The following is a 22,580-nucleotide window of genomic DNA, read 5'->3' as shown; positions in this document are numbered from 1 at the left end:
AACAAAGTTATCAAAAGTCACAAAATCATAGAACAACCTTTGAGGCTGTAAAGGATCTCAGAACAACAGCTGGTCCAACTTTTTGTGCCCAGATGACATTATTGAGCAACCTGTCCAAGGGCTGCTTGAACACCTCCACTGATGGGGACTTCACCCTAGGGATGTTGTTCCAGTGATTGATTGTTCTCACTGTAAAAAACTTCTTTCTTATGTTGAGGTGAAACCTCTCCTGATGCAAGTTGTACCCATCACCCCTTGTCATGTTCTTGTGTCCTCCAAGAGTCTCTGTCTTGTTTGTAGCTGCCCTTTAAGTACTGGAATACTGTGATGAGTTTCCTCCCTTAGGTGTCTCTTCTGAGGGAGAAAAGGCTTAACTCCTTCAGGCTTCCCTCACAGGGCAGGTTTCCCAGCCCTGTGATCATCTTCATGTGTTTTCTTTGGACACTCCAGTTTATCTGTGTCTTTCCTGAGCAGTGGGGGCCAGCGCTGGGCACGGTGCTCTGGTGCAGCCTGACAAAAGCTGAGCAGAGTGGGGTGGTGATGTCTCTGTCTCTGCCAGCAATGCCCCTGCAGATGCAGCCCAGGATCCAGTGCCTTTGTTGCTGCAGCAGTGCAGTGCTGACCCTGCCAGCTTGTCCACCAGGACCCCCAGATCCCTTTCAGCAAGGCTGCTTCCCAGCCATGCAGATCCAGACTTTAATGAGCTCTTTAGTTATTCTGGCCCAGGTAATGTGATGATATATTTATATTGTTAAAATTTGATGTTCATCTGGGAGACATAACATCTTCTTTACAACAGCGTATATTTTCACTTTTCTGTAGAAGCAATGACACCTCTTACAAAGATTTTAATGGCAAGTGAGTAATTAAATCCCTATGTGCCTTTTAAAAAATTTATCTTTTCTATCATCTCTCTGTAGAATACCTGTTTTTCTTTCTGTGACAGCTTACTTTGTAGTAGGTCCATTTGTGCTGCATTTAAAAAAATGGATGAAAAAAATCAGTAAAAACCTTTACCAGGAGAAGAAGAATCCTAAAAATAGGGAGATTTTTTAACTGCCATATAGTTCTTTGGGAAAGGGGCTAACTGCTCTTGTTACTGCTTTACTGCTGTCATTTCTCCCTAGTGGTGCCCACTCTGTAGCCACAAGCAACACTTTGCAGAATTAGAGTTATTGTTTCCCTTGGGGGTATCAATATGATCTACTTAAAAGAAGCAGTCTGTTACAAAACCTTAACTTGAAGAAGTCATTTCTTTTTCTCAACTGATCTATGACAGTGACAACAAATATATAATGCAAAATGACACATTATTCCAATAAGTGTTTCTGTGGGGTTTTTTTTAGTAAATGCTATGATCTCAAGGTGTTATGATAGAAAATAATTGAGCTTTGTGGTCTGAAAATCAGGCATCTGGGGGTCATCTCAAGTAGAACAATGAAAACCACTACACACTCTGAACTTTAAAGCAGATAGTATACTCAAAAAGTTGTATTTATAGTCCCTGGTTATAGGACTTTGATCTTTTATTTATTTGTGTGTTTATTTATTTCAGTTGGCATCTGTGTATGTTTTTTTATCTTTCCCACTTTTCAGACCTGGTTTTATATGTCATCTTCACTACTTGGTTACTGCACCTTCCTTATAATGTTTTGAAAATGTGATCATCTCACAGCACATTGATTGCTTGAACCCAGAGAACATGTCCATTATTCAGATGTCTTTTTGACCAAAATGCCTATTTATTTAATCAAATACAGTCCAGAGTTTATAGATAATTTCAAACCTGGTTAGCTAACTATACCTTTGTACATGTGAGTGGTTTGGGACCTGAACTCAAGTCCTTTTACTTGAGTAGAAAATCTTTTTGCATTTAGCTGCCTTTGTTTGGACTTTGATTTCCTGAGGTGAAACTGTCATTTCTGACCATCAGTTTATAGATACTGAAAGGGATATATATATATATATATGTACGGAAAGATGGAACAGTTTCTTCTCTATATTGCCATCTATTTTTCTTCAAGAGTTTGCTCAGGGTGGTTATTCTTAGCTTATATTCACCAAGACAATATGAAAATTAGTGACCCTTTTCCTATATAAACTCTGAAACACTAATTAATTTAATTTCAATACATGCTAATTTTAGCATGGACAAGGTGTTTTTGTAAGATGAAGATAGTTTTATTATTTTGAACTCCAAAATATAAGTTTCCTTTTCACTGTGAATAGTAACTTTTCCAAAGGTAAAAATTAAAGATGACATGGAGTTCAAACTTAGGGGTTTTATTTCTAAATGTGTGTATCACAAAACTTCACATCTCACAGGAAGCTATTTGATGTTCAAATTTGCAGTCTCACTTTTCTTAACCTTTGATGAGAACAAAGCATGACTGCATCCTGTTTGGCAGTCCCTGGAACCTTTGCTCTATCATGTCTAGAAAAAAGTCTTCACAGGCTTCAGTGAGTCCTTCATTTTAACCCCATTTGTCTCCAGGGTACCATCTATTGCATACTGGGCTCTCTGTTATGTCTGCTTCCAAGGCCACAGTACTGGACTAGATGGTCTTTTGGTCTGATTCACTACAGTTGTTCCAACATTCTTATCTAATTTATTGCCTGTTCCTAGTCACAGATCTCTGCAGCTAAATGTCAACTCCTTTTTCTGAAGGAATGACATATTTAATAGCTAGGATAGGTCAGATAACAAAACCAACAAAACTTCTGTCTGCTATGACTGAGACCACGGTATCTATTTCAGTGTGGTTATCCTACAGATTTTTATAGAATGGAATAGGATGTTATGGAATCATTTAGGTTGGGAATGACCTTTAAGATCAAGTCCAACTGTTAACCCAGCACTGCCAAGTCCACCACTAGACCATGTCTTCATGATTTGTTTATACACTGCCATTTCCTCCTCAGCAGACTCATAGGAAGCTTATGAAATTGCTAGTCATAAACATATTGAGGACACCATAACAGCCTTCTTCTGTTCTCAGCGCTTTCATTATTTTTGAGCATTTGCCAAAGAATTTTTAGCCTTCTAGTTTTTCATGAGCTCTTCCTTGATGTTTGCCATTTGTTGCATTGTGTGTATTGGTTACCTAAATTATGTGATGTTCTTGCTCTCTGGACAGAAGAAAAGCTTTTGAGGCATGAAAATGAATGGCAAATAGCTAAATAATAAAGCCTACTCTTGTTCACACACGAAGACTATTGTTTAAAGGAGATGAGATTAATTTTGCTAAGATCTGTTCCCTTGCAAACACATTAAGTTTTTTGGTCTGATTGTTGCTGACTAAAAAGAAATGAACAGCCATTCAGAATCAAAGTGATTGTTTGCAAACGTACCTTTTGCAGAATGGAGAAGGGCTGTTCTCACAGTAGAACTGTCTCTCCAGTTAGGTCATCACAAACTTAGGGAGCCACATGCTACAAACTGCAATCTATAAGACAGTTCAGAGTTTCCAGTCTGGTTTTCAGTGAGGCTGACCATTGCATCCTGGATAGTGGTAGTGTGGGGCTCCACTTCCCTTCACTTAGAAGTGGGAATTAGGTGTATGTCATGCTTGTTGCTGGTTTTGATAGTTCTGTTAGAAGAGCTATCTGAGGTTTCTTTTTTTGTTTGTTTCTGGTGAAATATTTTTCTCATATTAAACCAATCTTTACTGTAAAATGCATTAGATTTAATGTTTTTTTAATAGATTAGGATGGCATTTCTGGTAACACAAAAAGTTATTAAGAGCAGCCAGTGTTTAAGGGGAGTGAGGAAAACCAAGCTTAGCCTCTGTGGCTTACATTAGAAAAAGGTGAACGTCCCACACTCCATACTAGGGAGTACCATTAAGCCCCAAATAGGATAGTGGCTGTTCTTGAGCCTGTCATTGTTTTGTCATTTCAGTTTTGTTTCTCAGAAAAGATGTTTAAAACATGTAATGTGTACAAAATGGAATTTTCTTGCTAACCCTAACAGCAAGAATCATTGTTGCACAGCCCACATAACACTAATATTAAAATGAAATCTAAGTTTTAAACAATGTTTTGCAAGAAGAATCAAAAAGTTTTTCTGAGAATTTGGAAAGTGAGAAATAAATACATGTTTTATAAGCTCATGTATGTTTAGTGGGCATCTGAACTCCAAAAAATTAGGTTATAAATGCCTCTGTTTGGAGCTACGACCAAATTGCACCAGATGACTGCTTTTAGTTTGGTCTTCTGAAGACCAGAAAGATATATGGAACCCTGATGGCTTCCTGAAAGTTTTTCTGTGTATACATTCCCTCTCTCCTCCACAGAAATGGAAAAGGAGCAAAAAGCCAATAGGAAAGACACCTCTGAACAGCAAATCTGCATGCAGAAGAATTGAATAGCAGGTTTACAGGCTGTAGAAAGCACTGAAATTTGTGGAAATTTCTGAGAGGTCTGTAATACCAGTTTTTCTGTTGCTTTCTTTCCAAGAACACCAGCAAAGAGCCAGTCTTTAACTGGAATTGTGGCTTCCTTGGTAGGATGTGGGTCTATGCATATGTGAATATGGGAAGAGGTGGGGGTTGCCATCTATGTAAAGCATTCATTTGAATTTACTCTGCAAACTTTTCTAAGTCCATCTCTGGATTTGTCTTAGACTGTAATGACAATATTATGAATAATCCAGATGCAACTACTTCCTGAGCCTATTGTCAATTTAGTTGGACAAGGTTCCAAAATGACAATGTGACTTGTGTTCTCTCATTAGTTTGGATTAACAGAAGTTGCTACCTTTATAACCCAGTATTATTAGAGGAATTACAGTTTTCCCATGGATACTGTGACATATCTGGAATTCTTACTGGTGCATGAAAAACAGATGTGCATCTTTTTCTGTTGCTGCCAAGTTTCACTACGGGCTTAGCATACCGAAACTTAAGTGTCACTGGTCCCCTTGCTCCATGCTCTTCCACTCTTGTTCCTTTTGTTGTCTTGAATTTTGCTTTCAAGTCATTTTCTGTAAGCGAGGTTCTCTTTTACTCCATATGGTTATGCTCAGGCATATTGGTTATGGTCTTTAGGATTTGGTAGCTACAGCATTTAAGATTACTGTGGTTTAGAGTGGATAAACATGTATTGTTGTCCTTCCCATGAATGTCTTTGTCATAGGTTAGCAAGCATAGTCCCGGAAGGGATGTCCTTGCTAAGGGGTGCTTACAGCTTCCTGTGGGACCTGACAGAACCTATCAGCTGGCCAGTTTGAATATGGACAATTCTCTAAGCCACTTAAAGTTGTGACCGCCTCTGTGATCCACACTTAAGAATAGACAAACTCCCCGCCAAGCTCTCTCTCGTTTCCGGCGCTGGGACAGGTGGCTGCGGGGCCCGAGCGGGGGCCAGCGGGCCCGGCCAGGCCCTGCTTGGGCCAGGCCAGGCCGGGCCACGGTCATCCTGGAGCCATGGACCTGTTCCAGCCATGGAACCCCCCCCACTGCCTTGCCGTGGGCAGCCGGAGCGGCTCGGCTCTCCCCCCTCTCCACTGCGATAAGAAAAATTCAACATTCCAGCTGCAAAGCTGCAAGGCCGAGGTGAGATTAACCCTTTTTATTGCTGTGAAGAGCTGAAAACCTGAGGGAAGAGAGAGAGGAGATGCTTAAAGCTGAAATTCTGTTGTGAAGCTATGATATATCAGAGTATCCTGTTGTAATTTCATGAAGATATGGGGGGTGGAGTGTTCAGCTCGTGAGCAAAAGCACCTGCGCCGAGATAGGCAGATGCTGACGCAGCTGTAATTTCATGAGAAGTTTGGACAGGGAGAGATGAACCAGATGAGGACTTTTGCTCCAAATGGGAAAGAAGAAAACCTCAGTCCCTAGAGATGAACCAGATGAGGACTTTTGCTCCAAATGGGAAAGGAGAAAACCTCAGTTCCTAGAGATGCTCCTAGAGATAGTCCTAACAATGAAGATGAGGAAGACCCTTTGCTCCCAGGGAAGGAGAAGGGCCTCTGTTTTTGTTTTTGAACGGCTCAACCTTAAAATTGTACCCCCAAAAACTTCAAGAGTGGACCCTCGAAAGCAGTTGCAGGAAAAGCTGCAAGTCGGGGGAAGGGACTCACATCGCGAGCAGAGACTCCTCTTCCTAAATGGACTGAACAATATTTGGAAGTGGGCAGCTGTCTCGTTGTGATAATGTTTTCATAGCACGAGCAAGAAGAGACTTCTCTTTCTAAATGGACTAAACAAGGTTATTATGGCAGTGGTAACAGACTGAACATCTTATGGGTTGTCTTTTTACATTGTCAGTGGGAGAAGGGAGGAAGGTGGGGGGAGGAGGAGAGTTCTGAAGGTGGTATAATTTTTTTTTTCCCTCTTTTAGGTCTGTTAATAAACTTCTTTATATTCTTTCAAGTTTGGTGCCTGCTTTGCATTTCTCCTAATTCTTATCTCACAGAAGATAAACAGTAATGAGTATTTTAGACCAAACCACTACACTAAATTGGTGTTTCCGCCCGGTTACAAACCCAACCCGCAACAGTCTTGAAGGAGGCCTGTGTTTTATCTTGTGTCACACCCTTAACTGCCACAGGTCCCTCTTCCCAATTGCCGCTCTCCTTAAACCCAGGCATCTTAAGCATCCCACAGCATACTGTCTGCTTACCAGCTTGCATTGCCCTCTGCTGTTCTACGCTGCCTTTGACCCAAATCCTTTTCCAGGCGTCTTTTGAGTCAGTGAGAGTTCACTAACAAGTTTGAACACTGCTCTGTGTGTAATCCAGATCTGCCGCAGCGTGCTGTCAGCTGTGGGTGTCAGCACAGGGCTAACTGGGTGGAAAAGCAGCGAGCTAAATCATGTGCTTTGATGCTACCTTCTGTTTTAAGCTCTCTAGGACTGCACTGAGGTGGCGTCAGAAGCACCACTTGTGACCTCCACAGAAATGGCACATTTTCAAAAACGTTACTTTTAGAAATCATTTTTGGGAAAGGTTTCCAGACATCTCCAGGCTGAGCAGAACTGATTCCATTCTTATGAAGATTATTTAAAAAGTCATTGTATGCTAATGTATGTATGTAATGAATTACTTCATTTAAATGAAGTGGAGGATATGTAGAGGAAAAAAGGGAGCCTTACTGTGGAGTTAGAGGTCAGGTTTATTATTGCCCTGTACTTGCAGCCAGGAGAGCAGACCAAGGAAAGAGGAGCTGCAGTCAAGTAAGCTGCCATTAATTAGTGCCTGAAGGTTACAACAAAGCCTCCCTTCAGTCCTCCCATGAACATTTGAGGAATCCACTCACTGCATAGCTTTGAAAAATCTGCTGCAAACAAAGACAACCAGAAATACGCTGGAACTAAGGGACAGGCAAATTTCAGAGTTACCTGTTCAGGTTTGTGCAGTTAGTTTGAGCAGTCATAACAATCTAGTGAGGGCATCACAGAACATGGAACTCAGCAGAAGGTGATGTATTTTTACCTCAGAAGACTCAGAGTTAGAGCTGGTTGGAAGCTAGGGAAGCTGGAAAGCTATTACTCATTTGTCATGTTCTCACAATGTTTTATGGATGTTGACCACTGCCATGGTTTGTGTCAGGACAGTCCTTCTTGCATCTCCTTGGGCTGACCCAGTAGCAGTGCTGTGTTTCTATGGCTATGCTGGGTCAGATTTGAACAAGCTTTTCTTAACACAGCTTGGAATCTGTATGCCTCACTGAAATGTACAGTGCAGGTAATAGCTCTAAAGGTATTTCAAATTTAAAAATAGCCTTTCTTAGTGTGGCAGAAATTATAGATACAAAGAACTTGTGTTTGCTTGGCAAGATTTCCTCATGATTAATGTGAACCTTGTTAGCAGGTTCTTCACACATAAGCATAATTCGTAAAAAAATTTGCATGCCTTTTGAGATACACTGTTCTCTGATTTAGACAGACATTAATAAAATGTACATTTTAAAGGAGAAGATCTGCTTCTCTTTGCTCAAATTTGCATATTAACTTCAGCTGCCTGAATTTGGATGGTTGCTGATTTGAAGAAAGCTCCTATTTATTTTTATCGAAAATAATTAATTTATTTCAGAGAAAAGGAAAAGAGTTTTCATTACTCTTTCCTCAATTCTACAATAGGGAATGGTGTCTGTGGAACATGTAGTCTGAACATTATTCATCTTTCCCATGGGGATTACTGGAAGTAAATTTGCTTACAAACGAAGATCAATTTCTAAGTAACACTAAATGAAGAAAAATTTTGGTGATTTATCAGACACAGTCCACTGTAGTAGCTGCTTTGTAATGAGCTTTGAGACACACCATAATGCAGTTTTTTGTTGCAAGTATCTTTTGTACACACACTGCCTACCTTTTATGAAGCAATTAGAATTTAACGTGCTACAGCTTTGGAGTGTATGAAGCCAAACCCTTAATGTGGGAAGCTTCTGGGATTAAAACATTTTTGCAATGAGAAATCTTAAATATGTTTTGACTAGTTTTGTTCAAGGATCATCTACAGCATTTTTATGTAAGTGAATCTCTTCTTTTATGAGCCTTACCACTCTAATTAAAGATGGCCTTGTTTTCATTTTACATTTCAGTCCTGAACATTTCTATTAGAGCCATAACTTTTTTACTTGGTAATGTATTTATTGTTATAGAATGTCAGTCACTGATTAGAATTTTAGCAACTAAATTTTTTAATTCATGGTCACAGGTTTGAAAGGCCAATATAATGTGGTTATTTTTGCTGTTGCCCCTGTCACTCATGACACAGTAAGTGTGCCAGCTCTTCCAGTAGATCAGTGCAACAGAAAAGGATCGGTGGATTGATGGAGTTTGTGCTGAGGCCCTTGCATCTATACTTAATGTGTTTTGAGATTTTTACTTGGACTGATTTAGTTCCTCATACTAAGTGCCTCTACCATACTAAATGCCTCCACAGATCTGAAAGATCAAATGTTGATTTACATCCTGATATGCCCATAAGAGTTTGTCGTAACTTTGGTGTACATCTTGAGAAGAGCTACTGCTATAATTTCCTCTAACAGTTCTAGTTAATGCAGAACAAACCATTTTTTAAAGTGAAGCAATGTAGAGTAAATAGGGACAGTTGGGGCACGTGCTTCAAAAGCACGTAGAATGTAGCTGTGTAGTACTTTGGAGGTTGCTGCCCTTCAGTGAGGTGATTCTTTCTGTTGTTCTCATGGAGGATGAATGTACAACTGCCAAAGTATTTCCTGTGAAAGGGTTTGTTTTGATAGTTATCCACAGGAAGCTTAGCTGTGATTATCTGTGATGAGGAACAGACCAATGCCAAAATAACATGACTAGGTATGATTGCAGAGTATTAACAGAACTGACAGTCCATCACAAGAGGATGACTGTCTAAAAACTTATGTTTTCTGTCAAGATTTTGGTTTTTTTTGTCAACTGTTTTTGCTGTTCATGGTGTGTGCTTGATACTGTAAAGTATGTTGTTGACATAGATCATCATGAGATTATTAAAAAAAAGGAAGTTAAAAATCCGAGTTTATAGTTTAAGTAAAATTGGTTCAACATAGTTGCTGTACTATTCATTTTTTTAGTTTTAGTGAAATTCTAAAGACAATGTAAATCAAGTTACACTTAATTTAGAACTGAAATTCAAAGTTCTGGTTTTTTAAGTGGCTTCAGGACATTAAAAAATATTTCTCCCACCCCATCTGTTCTTAAGGATGACAGGAAAACAGACTTTGCAGCAGTCATTTGAAACCCTCAAATGTAACACTACTTTTTAATGAGTTTTCCTTCAATGCAGTATGATGTTAGAGTTAAAAAAGACACACATATGTTAATGCATCCTGTCCATCTTCCTGTCAACATCCTCACAATGTGTTTTCAAGTGTTTCAGTAGTGCCATAATGAAATGATGTAACTTAGCTCACTTACCTCAGGAACCTGTCACTGTCACTACAGTACAGCCTATTTAGGCCTAGGTAAGCTGGATATTCACCTATGTCTTCATTAAATGGTATTACTTCTAGTTGTGTCACCACATGTCCCTCCTTGATACTAGCATCTTGCACATGCTTGTAGATGATTATCATGCTTCTCCTATTGAGTATTAATTAGCCAAGCTGTGAGTATTTACAGATTTTTAGTTTCCTTCTAATCAAATCCTTTCTGAAGAGATTCTTGATCTTTTCAGAAATCACACCTGTTGACAGTACCTAGGTCTTAATAGGCTTGGTGAGGTTGAATTCTGTAGGAAGGAACTGTAGGTGTCAGATCACGTTCATAACCCCAGATTACTTTTTCATGTGGCCAGATTGCATGCTAGCTTAAGTTCATTTTGGTCTTCACTCGGAATTTCCCAACTTTCTCTCTTGAATTGTGTATTTTTAGTTCAGAGTATATTTCTAGATACATTCAGTTTGCATGATCTGTTGACTTGCACTGTGTTGTTTACTGCAGATCATTAACAAACACAGTAAATAAAAATAAGTTATGCTGAATTTTATTTATTGCACACAAGTATGAGATTTCATCTACTTCATTTATCCACAAATTTCAACTCAAGTTAAACACAAATAAAAATTATCAAATTGTCGAGATTTAATCTTCACACCCATTTTCCTCTCAGAGACACACTGACAAAGAACAAAGCACCAGAAAATAAAAGGATTCTTTCCGTGAAGACACATCTTGCATGCTTTTGGGAGGAAAGAAGTAAAGGATGGGACTAAGAGCTAAAGGACTTGTCAGCAAACATTGCACCAAGAGAGATTCTTCACCCACTTCTTGGTTGAAGAATTTGACTGGAAAAGTTTCAAATAAAGCATAATCTGACAGGAGCAACAGCAGGAAAGAAGCAAGCAGTAAAAATGCTGGATAAGTGAAATCCAGGGCTGGGCATCTGTGCCCCTCAGCAGCCAAATGCACGCAGTTAGTGTCATTAAAGGTTGGCTGGGCAGCAGTGACAAACAAGGAAGTTACAGATATGCCATACTGTTATCTTCTACTGCCTCCCAAACTAGATTAGTGTTTCATTTTCAAAAGAACATGCAAGGATAATTGAGATTTAAAGCCTTTGACTTTCTTTTTTTGTCTTTCTCACTCACACAAATAATAGCATAAGCACACTTTACCTTTTGGCTATATGTTTGTGAATTACAGAAATACAAATTAGTTGATAAAAGCTGGTGAAGATGGGCAGAGATAATCTTGACTAAGCATATTTGAATATTTGCAATTGCAAAATGCATAACCTACATAAAAGGATTTCTTATAATATATGCATTAAGGTTGTTATTTTTTACAGAATTTACAAGCCCAAACCAGCCGTACGTGTTGCCGTTCTTTGTCAGCGTGTCTCTGAGAGAGGGATGAGTGTAAGACACAGTGGGGGAGATCACTGAATGAGATGAAGGAAAGTCATTAGACTTAACATTGAAATCTTTTCTTCCCTTAAGTGATTCACCTTCATCTGAGAACAATTTGTCTCTGTTTGGATTTTGTCATATCCTTGACATCATCAGGCCTTCGTTTGCTAATTTTTTGAAAATAAGATCAGAATCTTTCTAGTCATTAAAACACCAGAACATTCAAATTTATCCTGAATCATCTTCTTAAAATTGTAGTGCAGTTACCAATTTTCTCTGAAGCAATTTAAACAAACGATGAAATAGTATCTCATTTGTATTCATGGTATATCTGATGTTCAGTAACAATCATAGTGCTTGTAGATTTCCATCTTAGTTCTAGGAATACAAAATGCTACATTTTTTATGAGTTACAGAGTGATTTTTCATTCATTTCATTAGCCATTTTATTTACAAATTTCCTTTTTTTAACCTAGATTTTCAGTGAAGGCAACAGAGCTGAACAGAATACTCTCTGAGTTCTGATCCTAGCTTTTGTTACGATTTGTTTTGTGGTGTCAAGAAAGTTTGATTGACTTGCTGAAGTGCTGTCTATACAGGAATCAGGAGACTCACTAAATGCTTAGATAATTTGCTAAAATCCTCAGTTCAGTGCAAACCAGCTGCCTTTCTTTTTGTGCTAATTCCCTTTGTTGTATGAAGTAGTGATTCTCAACTGTGTGAATTTGCTTGTCTGAAAGACTTCAGAAAAATAATTTAATGTGAATTTGTATTTTGAACTCACTGAGGAGGAAATTCACTTTCCCTGCAAAGGTTTGCAGCTTTGTGATGGTGAAGTACAAAGGCCGATAAAGGAGTGTTAATAAACCCCTTCCCAATTATAGCCAAGGTGAAGTCTTTCAGTCTCTTTGTTTATAGGATCCATGCAGTCACAGAGCCTCATTTCCCTTTGTATGCAATCGCCACTGCCAGCTGTGGAGACTTGCTCCAGGCATAAGAGTTGTGTAAGTTCTGCAAAAATAATTGTCGTCATCTTACATTGTCTTGTGTTCAGTCTATAGAAATTGCAGTTCTTAAGAACAAACTGGTGAACAAGCAAAAGAACACAGCAGCATTATCATTTTTGAGCAAGGATTTAAGGATTATCTAATATAGTGAGCTGTTCAAACACTGGAACATATAAGGTATAAAGTATCTGTATGTCCCAGCTGTCGCATGGCAACTTCCTTCTCTTTACAAACTAATTTATTGCACAAGCTTTATTTGAGCATGAGAAAAAGTTGTCATGCTGCATATTTGGTATTCAGCTCTCTATGATGGTAGCAGTGCCCTTAGTTTCTTCACAAGGAAGTAAACTATTTTTTAGCTATTATAGCCTTCAATTCTAAGCATTCTTTATACACAGCTTGGGGTTTTCTTAGCCTTTTATCTTTCATGTGGTCATTCCCTGATTTACTTTTTCAAAAAAGGCCATATATTGACTTGTTTCGGGTATTTGTGTGTATCACAGAGTCACAGAATCACATAGAATCATTTATGTAGGAAAAGACCTCCTGGATTGTTGAGTTCAACCAACCTTTGACTGATCACCACCTTGTCAACTAGACCATAGCACTAAGTGCCACATTCAATCATTTCTTGAACAATTTAATTGGCTATATTGTTTGTTAGACTGAGAAGTGCTGAAAGAATTAATCTCTCTGCTTTTCCCAACTTAAGAACAGGTATATTTTCAAAACCTGACTCACTGATTTTTTTTGTCGTGTCTACATTGTCCATATGGAGCAGGGAGTTTAATAATTTTTTAGTTTTGATTATGTCTGCCTTAGTGCTGATTGAAAGAAGCTGGGGGATCCAGTAGAAACCACACACTTTAAATGTGTCTCCTCTTCATGCAAAAAGTATTAAAATACCTTTCAGTGGTAGAGGTTTAAATGACATTGGAAACAATTTAGGTTTTATTAATAGTGTGGAAGCCTTTGGGAAGGCTCTGATACATCATTATTGTAGATGCTAGATAAGGTTGCTTCTAGTAGTAAAACTGTGAGATTGTTAGAGATCAGTGGTTCTATTTAAAAGCTGCTGTGCAGCAGATCCTTGTTTATTGGTTCCAAGCTCTTCCCAAAGCAGATCACTCTGACTTGCATGTCTGAGAAATGTACTATGGTCAGAAGATGAAGCATGACTCTGTCATTGAAAGGTCATTTCATTTTACAGTTTCAGAGATTGCAGGCTAGATTCAAAGACCATTATCTTAAAACATCTGAAGAAATTTCTGCAGTTCTACAAATAGAATGATCTTCTGATCCTATCCATCAACACCAGAATTTTTTGATGATTTATGCACGAGAGCGTAGCTTATTTTAAGGAAAGGAAAAAGTGTATCAACTTTGCCAGGCTGAGAGTTGGATTCATCTCACCTTTTTTTAGCTGTCTGTTTATGAGATGTCCAGGTTAAACTTACCATTAAATGCCCTTTCTGTTCTACCAGGAGAGTTAGACAGCTTCAGGAGTGACTGATTCAGCCTGTCCTGTGTGCCAGTTTTGGAACGTGAAGAATTGCAGCCCGGAGGTTGTTTACCTTGTGTGTTTAGCAGGAGTCTAGAAATCTAACCTAAATGAGCTGGCTAACTTCTAGGTGGTTGAAATCAGGTGAAATTTGATGACTAAATTAGCAAAAGTATCAAATGTTGTTTCTTAAGGTTAAAACGCTTAGGTCAAACTTTTTTCTTTTTTTTTTTTTTTTTTGAGTACAGTTTTTTTTTTCCCTTAAATATTTTGAGCGTGTATCATTTATCCTTGTTAAAGTATCACCCAATCCATTCAGTATATGTCATATGATGGCACTGTGAGACAAAGATGTCCTCCTACAGCAGGGATCAAAGAGAACTTTCTGATGATTTTTTTTCTTTTTTGGGTGTCAGTGGAGAGGAGGCTGGGAAAAATCCTCCACTGCTATGTGGGCTTGTGTGACTGATTAGCTCTTTTTTAAGTGCCTGAACACACAGGTTCACATAGTAATTAAATTCCTACTGTGGAAATTACTATTTAAAGAAAACAATAAAAGGTGTTTTTGATTAAATGCCCCATCAGCAATGAAATGCAATGTTTTATTGATGAAAGAGAAGCAGCTCATGAGGAAGCACATTAACTTTAATGTTTCTTCTTTGCAATCTTAGAGGAAGGATATAGGTTTTATTTTTCTGTTTAGCAACTCTAAAAATTCTGATTTACATCATTTAACACCCACCTCTCCACCCACAAGCCCCTCCAGTAAATAATTTCAGGTCAGAAGTTTCCTTACAAATGACCCAAATCCTCTTCTAACCTAGACACTGAGCAGTGCCATAGTGAATTCACATGATGCCATTTGGCTCAAAAAAACTTGCCACAGTGTAAACTTTCTTTTGATGCTAGAACTAGTGAGCTCCCAAAACTAGTCTGAGTCTTTGTTTTTGTTTTTACTTCATCTAATTCTACCTCATACTGATGATGGAGACTCACGGGTAGGTAATTTTTCAGCACAGGTTATGAAATACAGAGTTGTGAAATAAAGGAAGCTGCAAGGAACCTCTGAAGGTTAACTAATCCAACCACTATTCAAAGCAGGCCTTGCTTAGATCATAGTAGAAGAACTTCAAGGGAAAGATAAAAATAATTTCACCCTTCAAGTCTGGGGCTTCTTTATGTAGAAATGCTTCATAGCTCCTTTTTCCACATGCAGTAGAAATCACTGTATGCCAAGACCATAGCTCAGGGATGTACATATGTAATGTGCATGATGTTGGTTATAATTTAATTGCATCTCTTCAGCACAAACCACGTGATTGCTTTACCCAATAGCTATTTTAAATGGATATATTGATCCCAAGGCATTCACTCTTTATTAGTTTATTACTGTTTTTTCATTGTCCTTGTATAGTTTGCTGTGTATTTTGCTTCAGATGGGTTGAATAATTCAATGAGTAAGAAGTCTAGGAAATTCTGATTAGAAAAACGTTAAGTGTTTATTTCTCCAAATGTTGTTCAAATAGGGGGAAGTATATCCAGCAGTTTTGTTCTATAGAACACCTTGTGAAATTCAAGTGATCTAAATTTTCCTCTGAGCAGGTCTGTTCCTTGGCAACAATTCTGTAGTGAGCTGTACTGTCATATGTCCCTTTCCAGAAAGGCACTGTGATATTTATAAATCTATCTAAGAATACAGATAACCCACACACTAAAGCATATGTCAGGACATAGCTGTCAGTCCTATCAACTTGCAGTTCTTTGAAGGAGCGGAAAAGCACATTGACTCACCAGTGTGTGGCCCTGATTTTAGACCTCTGAGCTCTGGAGGGTCTATTTTACATTAAGACATTTTACAAGTAAATGTCCCTGTGTAAGGCATATGTTGAGATTTAAGAGATAGAACTTTTGTAGAAGGTACTAGAAAATATTAGAGCAGAAAACATCTTACAGAATTTGGCAGATTCTGTTTGAAAGGACTTGTCTGTTTGTCATGGACTAATAGCTGAGACACAGTGAGAGGTGACTTTTTCGTTTCTGAAGGACACTGCAAGGAGAGAAGGGAGAAGGTCCATACTGAAACACAGAGTATCACTAAGTATGTTAGGGCAGAAAGTGAGGAGTGCTTTTGTCTAAGAAATGTTACTGTACAGATACCAACATGCATTACTGAAGCTGATATCAAAAGTACTGATCCAGCAGAATGCTTCCTCTTCTATTTAAATGCTTTTCTGGCTTGGGACTTCCATGTGCCTGGAGCTATTTTCATACACCTACTGCCTTGTAGGCCTGAGCTCTGCTACCAGCTCTGCACAAAGTCTTGGGCAGCTGTCAGTCAGTCACATTATTGATGCTTGAAAAGCTCCAAGTTGGCTGAGTGGGGGATCACTTCTGGCTGTGGTTGCCTTCCAAACTGTGTCACCTACTTCCCAGCCTGCCCTCTCTCCTTCATCTGTGTCTGTGTAAGGCAGACAGTTCTGTGAAAATGAATTTTGTGTCCTGGATGCAGTTAACCTGTGAGGCAATCTGAGACTTCTCTCTGGCATGGGAGTGTGTTTTTCAGAGTGTGAGAACTGTTTATTAAGGTCCTTCTTTCCGTGTGTGTGGTGGGAAGAAAGAATGTGTGCAGAAATGTTATCATAGCTCATATTTGAGGAGGAACTGTGAACATCAAACACCTTTTCTCTACAAAAAGAATTTCTTTTGGCTCAGGAAATCCCTGAACTAAAAATTGCTAGTTGCAGAGAAAGAACTTTGGAAATGAGCATGTATTGTTGCCCTGTGCTTATCAGGAGACAGGTTACATGGTTACCTTTGGTTTGAGTTGGAAACTCTGGTTTTAGCATTAACTACTCTTTACTGGAAGACAAGAAGAAAGGTACCCACAGACTCTTCTTTTTCCTACTCTGCCTTTCAGTTTATTTCAGTAATTCCTTTATTAATTAGACCACAGAAAAATGGTTCAAGCTGTAATGATTGCTGAAAGGAAAATTAACTGGGTTTTTAACTATTCCTCAAGCTTCTTATGCATATGGTGCTGTGCAAAAATATTTGCAGTCTTGGTTATGGGCTTACAAACCTATTTTAAAAAGCATAACTCATCCTTTATTCAGAAGAAAAGAGACTAATAAGCAACAGCATGAAGAATTGCATAAGGGTGTGACTGTGAAGAATGATTTCTGAATTGAAAAGAAAAGGACTGCAAATATTTTTGCACAGCACCATGCATAAGAAGCTTGAGGAATAGTTAAAAACCCAGTTAATTTTCCTTTCAGGAATCATTACAGCTTGAACCATTTTTCTGTGGTCTAATTAATAAAGGAATTGTTTTTAATTCTTGTGATGCAATGCCTCAGTTTTGACTGAAGGGAAGTAAGGTTAATGTGGTTTTTGGCTATCAATTTGCAAACACGTATTGGTAAAAAAATATAGATTTGAGGAGGTTTTATAAAATGTTCTTGAGTAGACAAGTGCTACTTCTCAGATTGTCTTTCCACTTGCATTCTAATTTTTGCCCTGAAAATTATGTGGAGAAATGAGAAAAGAGAAAGAAGAATACATTTTTCAACAAGGTTTCAAAAGAGAAAAAAGCTCAAGAGCTTTGTTCATAAAGAAAATGACTGGATTTTTTTTTTTTTATTTTAATGTGAGAGTACTGATTAACAGAAAAAGCTATTAAGAAACAAATTAGCAATGATGAAATTTACTTCAGGCAGGCCACTGCATCCTTTACTGTTATTAAAATATTTTTGCCTCTTCGCCATAAAGTCAGCTGTAGATGGGTTGGGAATTTTCAGTGTTGCATTTACTCTCATCTCAGTTGGAATAGGCTTTATTTTGATGGAAAAGTGCAGTTTTCAGTATGGTGCCTAAGAAGGCATTCAGGCTATTGGAAGTAATTGAAATTGTACAGCAGATAAAAAAGAAACAAAACTAAACAAAGCAAAAACCTCAGCTCTTCTAGATATGAAAAAGGAAAATCATCCTTTGGCAATGAGGAGGTGTAAAGAAGTAACATAAGATGTAGGACATCAGAAAAATTCAGTAACAGAATGTTCAGTTCAGAAAAAGAACAAATATTTTTGTGTTGTTCATCCTTGTTCCTGTTTGTTCTTGACTTTCCTCTTGCAGTCCAGTCTGGACTATCAGTTCTCATTGATAGGTCTTCTGGCACATTTCCCCGTTAGATGATGACCTTCAGTACTCCTCATCTTTCCTTATGAATTTTCTTTATCACTATTAACAAAATCACTATCCTATCCTTCCTGGCACTCAGGTATTAGCCATTTCTGCTCTCTGTGCCTTACCCTGTAAGAAATATCCAAATACTGCCACTTTCTCTGTACAAGTTTTGGAAGCTTCTTTTGCTTTGCACATAGCCATGTCTTTCATACTGCATTGATCAGTGCAGGCTGCTTTTCTTTTACACCTCTGACTCATCAGCTTTTCTCCACTTTACTATTACCACAGCTCTTGCAAAGATCAGATTTGTTAATCTTTTCTTCTCATTTTCCATTCTGGATCTTTCCATTGTACTCAGTTCCAGTTGTCCCTCTTTATGTAAAAGATTTCTCACAGGTCTCTCACTATTTTTCCCACCTGTTCGTGTTTCTGTTACCATTGTGCCTTCCAGTATCATGCTTTAGAAATGTCTTTGGCTTTTGTCAGCCTCTTTACTGTTCCTTAACTACTGGAGGAGTGGTATTTACTGGTTGTTTTTTTCATGGCTGTCTCCTCTTTGTGAGAGTTTCCAAAGACCTATCTTTCCATTTGTATGCATAATGTCTCTGAACTTTTGAGTTCAGTTACACGCTGCATTTTTATCTTTAGCCAAATAATTAGGGACATACAAAGGAGCAGTTGGTACAGATGAAGAACGTGCATTTTCTTAAAATCACTCCATTTAAGACAGTTAATAAATGTATAATTTGTACTGCACATTTATTAAAAGGAGTAAACAGAGTTTTGATAGACAAATAATGCATCCTAGTGTTGTCACCTAATTTTCACTTTCTGTGCTGTTATTAATATTTAATGGTGACTGTTCCAGGAAAGCATTGATAGGGGCTACATATACAATATAGCTTGGGAACTGTAACTATACATGTATAACTGTTGCTATTATTTTTCTAAGTTATGTAGTCTAGGCAGATTTTCTTTTCCTGCAAAGGTAATGTGAAACATTGATGTGCCCCAGTAAGTGCCGTCTTGTTAATAATTTGATTACACGTTTTCTTCCTTTGTAAAAAAGAGCCTTAAGCTGTTAACACAAGACTTTTCAGCTCAGTGAGGAAAAAGCCAAAATAACGTATTTGCAAATGAAGAAAATTTTTAAGTAAACATATTTCACTAAAAAGTACTGTATGACCCAGTGTAATGGTTATTCTCAGTATAAGAAGGCACATCAAAGAATACTTCATGGCAATAACATCAGTGTTTGCAAGCTCTTTTCTTGTAGAGAGCTATATAATAAAGCAGAAGTGGAGTTTTATTGTAAGCCATTCTTTGCATAATTCATCTCTATGGTTGAATGAGAAAGCCTACATCAGCTTTCTTCCACCCAATGAAAACTTCAGGTTTTGACACTCTCTATGTAATTTAACCTGTGTTTGTGAGAATATATCTACCTGTTTTATTGTAGGAGCATGTGTTTTTTAAAAAGCTCTTACAATAGTACAGAAGAACCCTCACCTGTGTCACTGAAGCACTGAGTGATAAAAAATACTGTGGCCATGTAAAAGGAAGCAATGAAAAGGAAGAAATGAAAGTAAAAAAACCAACCAACAATAACTTCAACTTTCACTGCATATATTGCAAAAGCAAATTTTATTTTCTTAATACATTTTTTGCTATCATATTATCCTTCCACTCTAATATATACTCTTATCCCTTTGTTTTTAGAGGAAAACAAAGCTAATACTTTTTCTTGCAGTTTAAATCTGGCCTTCACATGTCATTGAATGTACCCTAGAAGAGGTCACAGCACACAGTTAATTTGTGATTTTTAAGTAAGTACACAGAGTAGCAGTGGAACAAATAGGTTTCATTAGCTCTGTTCTTAAAATTGTGTGCAAAATGACTAATTCACCTCCCATCTCACAAAAACAAGACATTGTAAATAAGTTGTTTATTATTTATTGAATGCTGACATCATGCTTGCTGTTGTGTGAGCAAGACTTCCTGCTCATAGTCTTTCACTAAGGGAAGGTGCTGACCTCAACTATATGGAGAAGGGCTGTTTGCTCACTTCATGACTGCCGGAGCACTTTTTCCCACTGGTAATGGTCAGTGGAGTTTAAATGTGTGTTGTTGTAGAAAAAGCAGGAAATATTATTGCCCCAAAATATGACCAAAATAATATAAGGGTTATGAGTTTGCACAGATGTTAGTAGGCAAACCAAGTTTGTTGATGCTCCCCAGCCCTATGACATAGAGTATTTGAAGGATTTCAGTGGCTGCCTTCCAAACCATAGTAAGGTTGGAAAGTTCAATTAAAGTGAGTGATACTTATTCACAGAATTAAAAAAAAAAAAGAAAAAAAAAAAGAAAAAGAAAACAAAAACCAAACAACCTACTGTGTAATTAACAGCACTGTTGTGAAAATTGAGGGTTTTAGGCTGCCTGTGAGAATGTTGTAAGTAGTATCACATTGAATGCAGAACATATTCTTAGGTTATGCATGAGCTTACTGTATAGCAGATATAATTCTAAACCCATTGTCTGTGACATATAAGAGAGGAACAAAATTAAAAGAGTGCTTAGCTGCATGGTAAAAGTCTTGGGCATGGGGGAAGAATCATAGTCAGTGAAATACTGTGGGGTCCCACATGTTCTTAGAACTTCATGGACACCAGTCTTACTAAATGGTGGCATTTACTTTACACAAAAAAGGAGTTACAGTGATTTTTTAATTTGTATTTGAAACCATATGTATTTTGTTATGAAAAAAAATAAGGACTGATGGACAAAAGTGCAGTGCAATAACTGTGAACTAAGTGAACGGACCATACTGAGTACAGTGTTAGGTAAGTCACTCCATACCCCATCAGACCCTCTTAGTAGCTGTTATTTATTTCCTTCACCTCATGTTTTGCAGCACTCCAGTTGCTATGAGCAAGAGTATCCTCAGAAGATATAAATATATTCTTTTCAATTTTTTACTGTTATAAAGTTAATAAGAGAAAAAGACTTCCCTATCTGTAAAAATTATTTTCTTGGCAAACACAATTGTCAGCTAAAATGTATGCAGAATAAATCTCTGATTATTCGATCTGAAAGGAACTTGGATGATGACTCTGATCTTTACAGGTCTGTGCAATTGCCATATCTCAGACAGTTACAGGGGATGATTGCTAGAATAGTCACATGAGTTTTTTTTAATTTGCTGGGGATTTATTCCTCCTTATTTTGAGGAGGATGCAATTACTTTAAAAATCATTGGTGCCTCAGTCTTCAGCATTCTCACCACTGCAATATCTCTCAGTCTGACAAAGTGAGAAAGACCTTAGACCTTGAAGAGTTTAGAAGAAAAATATGAAGGAGATAAAAGTAACTTATTCATTCACTCCACTTAACTACTCTTCCTGCCAGTTTGAGAAAGATTTGGCCTTACTTTGAAGCCTGTGTTAGAATTGGTAGCAAAAATAACCCTCTTTAATGTATTTATTTGTGTAATTAGATGGTTGACATTGCAAGTAACTCTGGGTGATCCCGTCCTATTCTGTTCATGATTTCTATTTTTATTGTCACAGTCTCCAGAAAATGTGCACAGAGGAAGAAAATAGTTTTAGTAAAAAAAATAACCATGTTTTTGTTCTTTCTTTTAACTGCATCTGAATTAAGCTAGTGGCATAGAAGAACCTGTTTTCTTCACTCTTTCTTCTTTGCTTTATTCTTTATTTGAAAGAATTGCTTGTAAGTAAGTGCTAATGACATTCCCACTGGTGGCACAAGAGAGGCAGCCTGACATGGATCCCATGTTTTTTCCAGATGAGGATAGGCATTCACTCAGGTTCAGTGCTGGCTGGCGTCGTTGGTGTGAGAATGCCACGCTACTGCCTCTTTGGGAACAACGTCACCCTTGCAAGCAAGTTCGAGTCAGGAAGTCACCCACGCCGCATCAATGTCAGTCCCACCACGTACCAGTAAGTCCTCTTAAGCCTTCCCTATTGTTTTTATTTCAGCCTGTTTTCAGTTCCATCTTGTAACATGTTCAGTCCTCAACAATGAACTCCAACAGAAAGTCAGCAGGGCACCAGGACAGCTGGAAAGAGGTGTTGCTTGGGGATGTCGGTCTTTCATTTGCAGGTTTGTGTCAGAATGTGCAAAGAAGTCAGGCAGTGGAGGCAAGGTAGCCATTCCAGCCTAAAATAACATCTAACAGAAAAAGTGGAGATATATCTCTCAAAGCAACATAGTTTTATGCACTGTTACAGCTTTTGACTAAGGATTTGGGTTCCACCTTCCAAACATGGTTCATGAAAGCAAGCACACTCCCACTGTCTTAGAAGGAAGTCTAACTTTGCCAGTAAGGCCAAGCTTACAAGGAGATTTTATGCTTTCTTGAAGACAAAATTTCTTATTTAGCACTGTAAAGACACGCTTGATTGAAGCATTCTCTTAACGCAAGAAAAAAGATTGTAAATGGCAAAGCATTATCCCTAATGTTTTGAAGAAATTATGCAAATGGAAAGAAGGCTTGATTAAATCTGGTTATGAGGAACAGCTCCTGAATAAAAAAGGTGTTCCTTATTGTTCAAA

The 22,580-nt window shown here is 37.9% G+C and overlaps 1 protein-coding gene across 4 annotated transcripts in view; it reads left to right on the top strand.

The window, feature by feature from the left end:
• GUCY1A2 (guanylate cyclase 1 soluble subunit alpha 2) overlaps nucleotides 1-22,580 on the top strand; it is a 144,771-nt gene that overhangs the window by 106,304 nt on the left and 15,887 nt on the right. For 3 of the 4 annotated variants that reach the window (XM_048294698.1, XM_048294697.1, XM_048294699.1), the window contains one exon: nucleotides 21,810-21,964. In XM_048294698.1, coding sequence (XP_048150655.1) covers nucleotides 21,810-21,964 — 155 coding nt within the window. Of the gene's footprint in view, nucleotides 1-4,295; nucleotides 5,144-21,809; nucleotides 21,965-22,580 lie in introns of those variants that run through there. The other variant, XM_048294700.1, reaches the window with a different exon arrangement.

The sequence above is a fragment of the Corvus hawaiiensis genome, chromosome 2, assembly GCF_020740725.1.
Source record: "Corvus hawaiiensis isolate bCorHaw1 chromosome 2, bCorHaw1.pri.cur, whole genome shotgun sequence".
Taxonomy (NCBI): Eukaryota; Metazoa; Chordata; class Aves; order Passeriformes; family Corvidae; genus Corvus; species Corvus hawaiiensis.
Note: the sequence above shows the minus strand (reverse complement) of the source record. Positions and strands in the feature narration are given on the sequence as shown.